General features: G+C 37.8%; 1 protein-coding gene and 1 non-coding gene across 2 annotated transcripts; both read right to left on the bottom strand.

Annotated features, from left to right (window-relative positions):
• Positions 1 to 7,187: 7,187 nt before the first annotated feature.
• On the bottom strand, positions 7,188 to 8,564 carry RPS20 (ribosomal protein S20). The gene is made up of 4 exons (XM_059394599.1): positions 8,392 to 8,564; positions 8,086 to 8,185; positions 7,713 to 7,786; positions 7,188 to 7,406 (listed from the first exon to the last, which is right to left on the bottom strand). Exons 1-4 carry the CDS (start codon positions 8,392 to 8,394, stop codon positions 7,224 to 7,226), a joined length of 360 nt encoding a protein of 119 aa, XP_059250582.1. The 5' UTR covers positions 8,395 to 8,564; the 3' UTR covers positions 7,188 to 7,223.
• On the bottom strand, positions 7,854 to 7,920 carry LOC132014822 (small nucleolar RNA U54). The gene has a single exon (XR_009403457.1). It is a non-coding gene; the product is annotated as a small nucleolar RNA U54 (small nucleolar RNA).
• Positions 8,565 to 10,330: the final 1,766 nt, after the last annotated feature.

Consider the following 10,330-nt stretch of genomic DNA (forward strand, 5'->3'; position numbering starts at 1 on the left):
AGTGAACAAATAATGAATATTATATGATTAAAAACACCTGTCAAAATGCTTATAGGAAAACAATGTCAAAAGTTCTTTCTAAAAAATACTGCAATGTTGTAGAACTATATTTTTCACTATTTATTATGATCTTTTGGTTGGGCTTTAACTAGGTAGAGTTCTTACTCTCCTCAAGCTTTGCTGTGAGAATGCAATAATTAGTAAAAATAAAAGGAAACAAATGTTTGGAATCTGTTTCCTTGAGTGTTTCTTTTGCCAAGTTGTTCCTCTTGCCTCTGAGGCAAGAGTTGGACTTTCTACGAATTTATTTCACTTGTGACTATGATGTCTGTGTATCTTGTCAGGCATACACACAGTCATTTAAACTTATATATTTGCTTTGTATTAACTATCCACTTAACTGTGAAAGTGGTCACCATGAATTTTAGTAGATTCCTAGGCAGAAAAAAAATTTTTTTTAATGCAATGGTATTCAGGGTCCTCTGCAGCAGATATGAGTGAGACAAATTCAAGGGGCCACATTTTCAGATACATTTCATTTTCTGAAATTCAAATTTATTAATTTCCAAATATTAAAATAGTTATGCCAAGCACTGACCTAAGCACATTAAAAATATTAACTCATTTCACCTTCCAATAACTCTCTGAGGCATTTATTATTTTTATTCTCATTTGACTGATGAGAAAATTAAGATACAAGAGTGTAAGTAACATACTCAAAATCTCAGTTAGAAAAGAGCACAGCCAAATTTGGAACCCAGATGATCTGGTTCAGGAGCCCCTACCCTTCGGCACAATGCTATTCTTTCTTTTTAACGAGAACTATCCTAGATGGGTTATCTATATAAAATAGATGCTCAAGAAAGTTTAAGAATCAGTTAACTTTCAGCCAGGATTGCAGACTGAGCAAAGAGAGTTGCTTCAACTCTGCCTAGAGACCTCACTAAAATTATCATAGAGGAAAACCAAGGAATAAATAAATAACAAAATAGAAAATGGAAACAGACTTGTGAGTTCAACAACTTTCTGGAATTCAGAAAAACCAATTTGGCCAAATTCTTTGGTCGAGGAATTCACAGGGGAAATTACAAACTATTGTGAGACAAAGGAGAATGGAAAAACGGTAAGCCAAAAGTTATGAGATGAAGTGAATGCAGTACCACAGGGAATATTATAGGTGTAAATGCTTACATTAAGAAATAAGAAAGTCTCATATCAGTATCCTAATTTTATATCAACTAGAGAAAGAAGAAGAAACTCAAAGTTAGCATGAGGAAAATAATACTAAAGATCAGAGCATAAACAAAATAGAGAACAGAAAAAAAAAAACCCCACAAAACTAAGAGTTGGATGGTTGAAATGATCAACAAAATTGAAATACCTTGAGCTAGATCACTTGAAAAAAAAGACTACTTCAATAACTAAAATTAGAATTGAAATATGGGACATTACAACTAATCCCACAGAAATGAAAAGGATTATAAGAGAATACTACTAACACTTATATGCCAACAAATTGAATAAACTATAAGAAATGGATCAATTCCTAGAAATATACAACCTGCTAAGACTGAATCATGAAGAAATAAAAAATTTGAACAGACTAGTAAGGAGATTGAATCTGTAATAAAAAATCTGCCAACAAACAAAACCCCAGAATCAGACGGCTTCACTGGGGAATGTTACCAAACATTTAAAGAATTAACACCAATCCTTCTTAAATTCCTCTAAAAAACTGGAGAAGTGAACACTTCCAGACTCCTTCTGTGAGGACAGAATCATCCCAATACCAAAGCCAAAAACACCGTTAAGAAAACTACAGACTCTATACAAAATTGAATCATTACCTGGTACACCTGAAACACATTTAACAAGTTAAAGGTCAATTATACCTCAATAAAAAAAGAAAACTATAGACCAATATCCTTGATAAATACTGATGCAAAAATCCTCAGCAAAATACTAGCCAACCAAGTTCATCAGGACATGAAAAGAATTATACACTATGACAAAGTGGGATTTTTTCCTGGAATGCAAAGATGCTTCGACCCTCACATATTGGGTCAAATGGTTTTCAATCAGGGTGCCAAGACTCTTCAGTGGGGGAAAGGAGAGCCTCCTTAACAAACGGTGGTGGGAAAACTGGATATCAAATGCAAAAGAATGAAGACATATACAAAAATTTCCTTATATCTTTTAAAAAAACTAACTCAAAATTGATCAGACTTAAACTAATGCCTAAAAAACAAAAATCCCAGAAGAAAACACCAATGAAAATCTTCATGGCATAGGATTTGGCAATGATTTCTTGGATATGACACCAAAAGCATAGGAAACAAAAGCAAAAATAGACAAATGGGACTATATCAAACTTTAAAAAGCCTGCGCATTAAAGGAAACAATCAACAGTGAAAAAGCAACCTACAGAATGGGAGAAAATATTTGCAAATTACATATCTAATAATGAGTTAAATATTCAGAATATAGAAAGAACTCCTACTGCCCAACAAGAACAAAATAACCTGACGAAAACACGGGCAAAGAACTTGTACAGATATTTCTCCAAAAAAAGACACAGAAATGGCTAACAAATCTAAGAAAAGATGCTCAACTTCACTAATCATTAGAGAAATGCAAATCAAAACACAATGTAATACTGCCTCACATCCATTAGGATGTCTAAAAAAATAAAAAATAAAAACAAACAAAAAAACCAATCCTTGTGGGAATGTAAAATGGTGCTGCCACTATGGAAAAGTCAAAAAATTAAAAATACAGTTATACCATATGATCCAGCAATCCTACTTCTTAGTGTTTACCTAAAAGAATTTGAAAGTTGGGTCTTGAAAGATAGTAGTACTCCTGTGGTTCACTGCAGTATTGTTCACAATAGTCAAGAGGTAGAAGTCACTCAAATGTTCATGGAGGGATAAATGAATAAAGAATGAATAAATGTGGCATATACATGAAATATTATTCAGACTTCAAGAAGAAAGAAATCTTATATGGGACGAGGATGAAGCGTAAGGACATGTTGAATGAAATAAGCCAGTCAGTCACAAAAAGAAATACTCTATGACTCCACTTATATGAGGTACCTAAAGTTGTCAAAGTTTAGGAACAAACTAGAATGGTGGTTGCCAAGGGCTGTGGGGGAGGGGAGAATGAGGAGTTGTTCAATGGATATAGATTTTATTAAACAAGATGGAAAATTTCTGGAGATCTGTTGCACAGCAATGTGAACATATTTAACACTACTAAATTGAAAAAAAAATCAGAGTCCTATCTTTTCAATTTAGACACTGAAAAATTTGTATATGAAATATTATGATGTCTGGGATTAACTTCAAAATAATCTGAAGGTTGCTTGGGGGAGAGGGTGAAAATTGGGTCAACTGGCATCAGTTTGACATCAACTTAAAGTTGAGTGGGTTCATTATACCATTCCTTCTACAACTATGTATGTTTGAAATTTTCTGGAAATAGAAAAGGGTATCAAAATGAAAAACTAACAATAAAAGTGCTAGATGAGAAATTCAAGGAAATATCCCACATTTGATAATGAAAAAAGACTAAAAGAGCATGTGAAAGAAAGCTGAGAGACATACAGGGCCTCCAGGTCATCCAACCGATAGGAGCACCAGAAAGAGAAAATAAACAAATGGAGGGTAGGGATAAAATATTTATTATCAGATAGATGTTATTGCACTTTCATTACTGGTAGGAATATAAATGGGCAGAAATATATAAGGCAGCAATTTTAGTATCTTAAAATTGAAAATTGGTATTCTATGACTGAACTCTCTTCTAACTACCCTAGAATAAGAGCTGCATATAGTAAATGTTCTTAAATAAATGATTCATTCTTGAAATTAACTAATTACTAAATAAATTCTGGTTAAATTCAGGCGCATCCATATAATCTAAAATTCCCTGAAAGAAATGAAGTATGTGCAAATATAAAAATATCTCCCAGATACATAATTAATCATAAAAATAATTTACAAAATGTTGAATATTCTCAATTATATTTAAAAAGATACAAATTTTATATAGCTAAAGGAAGACTACAATTACTTTTATGTATATGAAGTTTCAAATAATACAACGTTAACTATTTCTTAGGTTGGGTTCTATGTAAAGAAAAAGTTTACCAAACAAAATATATGGAAGGATTCACTTCTCTGAGTTTAACTTGCTATAAAAGTGAAATATACTATTCCTAGGATGAAGGAAATAATTCATCTTACTTTCAAAAGATAAAACTTTGGCTTTGCCAGTTTCTCCAGCCATAGTTAGACCTACATGGTCACTTTTTGGGTGAAGGACACGTAAAGGCCATGCCCCCAAGGATTCATGTATACTTCTGCAAATGTCATTTGACCTAATACCACTGGCCAGCAGTGTGCCCCACCCTGTGGGAATTGAGGTCCTGGTGTGAGAAACCTATGCCCTTAGCAAGCCAGTCTTGGTTTGGTAGGAGTATGTCCCAGAGACAGACAAAGGACACGCATATATACTCAGATACTTTTAAGTATTTTACACAGAACTGAGGCCCAAAGAAGTATTGTATCAAGCTCACATACCCAAATAACCTTTTGAGCAGATCTGACAGCATGGCCATGAATTTTTACTTCTCTTGCCTGTTCGCTCTGTATCTAGCGCTTGCACATTTGCACTTTGGTATCCCGGTCAGGTAAGGAAATGGGATCAGCAAATGGCACAGACATGGAGAGGACTGGAGACCTCCCACTTTCAGTATTTCTTTACATCGCTAATCCATACAAGCTGGCCTCTAACTCTGAATCGTTGGCACCATTAGCACTATTTAACCTACCTTTAGTTGGTTTCTATGTATCCCAAGATCCTGCAGGGCTTTTGTTTCCAAGTAGTTTTTAAATGTTTGAAGAATCAAAGATAATAGTAGTTTTAATATTTTAAGTGTTATATTTCAGGTTTATTACAAGCTCTAAGTATTACCTATAGTTTAAATACAACTCCAACAATCTGAAGGGGAAAATTACAATTGCTGATATATTACTTTGGCACATATCAGCTAAAATTCACAAGTGTTATTAAGGCCACAGAACCGTTCAACATCTTCTGATCTACTGAGGCACCCCTTTCCCTATTCTTTAGTCCTAAGTGGCCTTTTTTTCACAGGACTGGCATTTTCTCAACCAGTTCTCTGGGTACTGAGTGTATTCCAGATTTCTGTGTTGGAGTACATTTGGATCATCAAAACAAGCTTGTAAGTACTTCTATGTGGGGGCCACATACCAGGTACTTGTTTTAAAACGATTTTAACACTACCTGAACAGCTCTCTTCAGCTTAGAAAACTGGAAAACAGGCTAGTAGCTCATTACCTGGCTTCTGATTAATAATTCTTTCATGTGTATACCAAAAACACTAGCTTCTAAGAATGGATCACTGCTTACCTCATACAGCTTATCTATATGCTTACCTTAACTAGACTCATATTGTGGAATTTCTCAAGTACTATGCCTATGGCAGTGTTTATTCAGCAGTTACAGTAAAATCTTTTTAGTTTCCCAAGCTAATTGGTTCGTTAAATTATAATTAGTAAAAAAAAAAAAAATACCTGGGATTTTGAGCTTATCAACTTGGCATAGTTCTTTCCAGATTCAGTCCCACTCAAATCACTGATGTCTGAATTATTTTTTGAAGTCTAAAACAAGTAGAATCAAGAGGACTTGGATACTGGAAGAGATAGATGTGGAATCAATGTTTGAGTGACCCCCGTGGCTGTGTGGTGGACCATGGATTGAGAAAGAAAACAAGTTTGCAGGAGGGAAGAGGATTTTCATCTTAAACATGTCAGGTTTGAGCTGCGTGAGGTGCAGGCTGTCTAGTGGATGTACAGAGCAATCTCAGCCAAAGTTTAAATACACATGGTAACTGAGGATAGTGGACAACATAGTTCAGAGAAGTGAAGATCTAAGTCCAAACCCAGGAAAAAGGCATGTTTCATGACTGTAATTCTAGTCACAATGACTTTTTCTGGTCAACTTTGTAATTTGCAGAAATTTTCTTGTTAAGTATTTCTACAAAATTTTCTCTAGTAGAGAATTAGGCCTATTGAGGATATCCAGAGGATTATACAACCTAAAAAGCAAACATTTCAATACTTCTATGGGACATCAAGAGGATGTTAAATTTCATCTGTGCTACTAATAATGCTCCAGTCATCAGGCAAGCCAAACCTCAGCCAGTTTCCAGATTTGCACAAGAACAGCATTTAAGAAAATAAAGTATAAACAGTGGACTGCCTAGGTGACTCAGGCAATTGAACATCTGACTCTTGATTTTCCTCAGGTCAAGATCTTGGGGTTGTGATATTAAGCCCTGTAAGACTCCACATTCAGTGGGGTCTGCTTGGGATTCTCCCACTACCCTGCCCCCCAAGCAGTCTTGCTCTCTAAATTTTTAAAAATAAAAAAAAAGGCATAGAGTCTAATAGCTAAACAATGTTATCCATTACGGTGTCATAGGGGTCCGCCTAAATAAATTTGCTCTACTAATGACACGCTTTTCTCTTAACATACATCTATTAAATGTTTATATATAAACTACACATTAGTATAGCTCCACCTTAAAAGAAACTCCAAGGCCTGTATATACAGTTCTATAAATATAACCTAAATACTGGGTCTTTTTTTGATCTGTTAATCTAAAATTAAACCACTTCTCTGCAAAACTGCTTAATATAAAGGCCAATATTTCCAAAATATTTAACAATTTGCTGAGTTTACTCTAGTGTAATAATGTTAAGAGAAAAGGTGTATTAGCTGGCAGAACTTAGTATTTCCCATGTTAGTTACCTGCCCACAAAAGCACCCTGTATCTACTTAAAATTAGAATTTTTGGAATTAAAACCCAAATGTCTTGGAAAAGCTCTAATATGCAGCCAGTTATGAACCACCACATTGCATACATTCATCAATGCTAAGGTCTCCATGTATTTAGTTAATACAACTTAGTTTTCAGGTGATGTCAAGCACCGACTGCTTTAGTGGCCTCTTAAGAGATACAATGAAAACAGGATAGACCACCCATCCCTAGAATATTAACCTAATTTTGAGTACTCAAAACGTGGACAAGGATTTTTTAGTACAACTCTGTACTCCTAAAATACGTTGGTATTTAGGAAAAAAGTCAACAAGCCTTAACAACAGATTATCAATTTATTAAAAAGGTTGATTTAAGCATCTGCAATGGTGACTTCAACCTCAACTCCTGGCTCAATACTGATGGATGTAATCTGCTTAACAATCTCAGAAGGACTGTGCAAATCAATGAGCCGCTTGTGGATCCTCATTTGAAACCGATCCCAAGTCTTAGAGCCTTCACCACAAGGAGTTTTTCTTGTAGTGATTCTCAGAGTCTGCAACAAAAGACAAAGGAAACCAAGCATTTATGGTTTTATGCTTATCCCTAGGACACCTACAAAACCACTGCTTATTTCATTTGTAAATACTTCCCAGAGCATCATTCCTTTTTACCGAAATCACCATCAATTTATGACCGCAAATTAGTTTTCCTCAGCCAAGACAGTGCCCTTATAAAAGCACCTTACCCCACCCAAGAAAACGAGCAGCAAAGCTGTGAAAACTGGGCACTGGACATGAACCAAATTTTACCAACAATTTTTCTTTAGTCGTGTTCCCCCCTCTCCCCTGATTTACTTCACCTTGGTAGGCATCCGAACTGGTCCTTTCACTTTCAGATTCTTTTCCTTGGCGCCCCTGATCAAATCAGCACATACTACAGAGAAATAAAAGCATCTTTTCAGTTCTTTCAAAAGAGTCAAAGCGTTAGTAATTTTAGCTGATGCTGGCTCAGAATAGCGTATAAAACTGTCATCATCGTTCAACACAGTAGTTGTCTCCTCATCGCCAACAAGGATTTAAAAAGCACAGTTAACAGATAAGGATAGACCCTTCTTTGCCTTTTCTAAGTTAAAAAACTTGTCACTTGACTCCTGAATCAATCCTGTACAGCAACAAAAACAAATTCATTCTACTTTTTGCCCAAAGGTCTCACCATGAAAATACCATACTGACCCTTTTCCAAAGATTTTACGTTGCGGCTGGTGAGAGTTATTCTAATTCGGTGAATCGCCACCTCCGGTTCCACGGGTGTCTTCCCGGTGTCTTTAAAAGCCTATCATTACACAAACGGAAACAGATTCCTTTAAAAGCCTGGAAACGACTTTAAGGGACTTCCCAGGCTCCTTCCCATCTCACAACCTCCTCCACAGAGTAAGTGAGGATCGTATTCCCACCGCTTCCTCCCATCCCGGGATCAGTCCCCAGAAGGGACCGTGTCCCTCCGCGTCCCCAACCGCGCGGTGCCGGTTCCCGCCTCACCATGGCTGCGGCGCGGCTTCCTGACCGACTTGTTCCTCGGTGAGAGCGAACAGCGGTGAGTCAGGAGCAGAAGCAGGGCCACCAAAGGACCGCCGAACCTGCGACCGCGTCTTCCTCAAAGAGAAAGCCGTAAGGCCTGCGTGGCGCTTATATAGCTGCTCTCCCGTCTGCATCCGGGTCCCGCACGCGCCTCCGCGCTGCCCCGGAAGAGGAATTGTCCTGAGGGCTCCAGAGGCGGCCGCGCGAGTCGGGGCTGGAGCACTCGTGGAGTTGGCGGGAAAGGCGTGGCTGTGGGTGCCCCCTTTCGGCTGGGAGGACTTAGAGCCCCGGAGGCGGCGTCCCCGCCCCTGCAGTTACCAAGGTCCTCTGGCCACCTGCGAGAGATGACAGGGAGACTCTGACCTAAAACCCGAGAAACTCCTCTTCCTGATGCACCTACCCCTGGCCTCTGCAAAGACTCGTGTAGTTTTTAACACTGCACATGTTGCTTCCTATACAAACCGAAGCACTCTTTCTATGAGCAGGTGGGTAACTTACTCTGAGTTTAACTCACGTAGATACTGGGGAAAAGGACTGACCACCTGGTCGTGTTGTTTCACACCTTTTTCATAGCCTGAAACACATTTTCGGGATATTTCGCCTTCTGGCTTCCCAGAGCGGCAGATCCATCTAATCCGTTTCTAGAACGAACTTGGGTTCTTTCCGTGGGAGGAAATTGAGGGCAAAAATGCCTGGCTGCTGGGATTATCCTGTGCATCCGGAGGTCTACCCGAATTCTTTTTTTTTTTTTTTTTTAAGATTTTATTTATTTATTTGACAGACAGAGATCACAAGTAGGCAGAGAGGCAGGCAGAGAGAGAGAAGGAAGCAGGCCCCCTGCTGAGCAGAGAGCCCGATGCAGGACTGATCCCAGGACCCTGAGATCATGACCTGAGCCAAAGGCAGCGGCTTAACCACTGAGCTACCCAGGCGCTCCGTCTCCCAAATTCTAAAACATGCTGTCGCCTCTCTGTTCGGATAAGGTAATATCGGATAAGACCTTTCAAGATTTCCGTTATACTGAGTGTATGGGACAAAGTACAGTGGAAAAACCAAGAGCGGTCAACTGTCTTGGGTAGCCGGGAGAGAGCGTAAGGAGGACACATATACTTAAGGATGACACAGTGGTTTAGTGGAAGGAAATAGGTAGGACTGGTTTTGGTACAGGGCAGAAGGAAGAATAAATAACCTCATTATTTTACATGTGAACTGCCGAATGCAGAAGAGTTAATTTGCTCAGACACACAGAACTGGTGAAGGACAGACCTCTGACCCCTCCAATTAGGGCTCCTTCTTGAGCCTTTCCCTTCTGTTCCTTGGAGGGAAATCATACTTAAAGCTTTTATCAAATAATAGCACAAATTTATTTGTTTGGTGATAATTGGGCATAGCTAATAGCTGGCTTTCTTTGGCTCATAAGTATATATATATATTTTTTCCCCTGCCATTTACCAATTAATTTAAATATTAAAGTTTGTGTATTTCTAGTTCAGTTATTCTAAAGTGTCATCTGGCTGTAAAAACCATTATTGGGAGAATTTGCAGCAACAAAATCTGAAATTCTGTGTTCTTAGTTTACTAGCTGTAACCTAAATGAGACTTCATAACTCAGGGCTTTAACTTACTGCTATGGCTACCAGTAGGAATGCTTGAGAACTGTATTTGTGATATTTTTTTTTTTTTTTAAGGAACAAATCTGGTACATTTATTCTTAGGTTTCCCTTCCCCTTCAAGTACTTGAGAAAATGGTGAACAAATTAACTTCCTTGACCTTAGAAAAAAATTTCAGTATAGAAAAAGGATAATTGTGGCCCAGCATTGTAAGGGAAGAATTGTAGATGTGACTAGAACTCAGGAAACAGCTGGTTGAGATAACAGAAAAATGTAATGAAAGCCTATT

Source organism: Mustela nigripes, chromosome 3, assembly GCF_022355385.1.
Source record: "Mustela nigripes isolate SB6536 chromosome 3, MUSNIG.SB6536, whole genome shotgun sequence".
NCBI classification, from domain to species: Eukaryota; Metazoa; Chordata; class Mammalia; order Carnivora; family Mustelidae; genus Mustela; species Mustela nigripes.

Coding starts and splice junctions, on each gene's coding strand:
- RPS20 (XM_059394599.1), bottom strand. Junction 7,787..8,085: donor CGTAAAATCTTTGGAAAAGG/GTCAGTATGGTA, acceptor ATTTCTCTGTAG/TATGTGCTGATTTGATCAGG. Junction 7,407..7,712: donor CAGTTCGGATGCCTACCAAG/GTGAAGTAAATC, acceptor CTTTTGTTGCAG/ACTCTGAGAATCACTACAAG.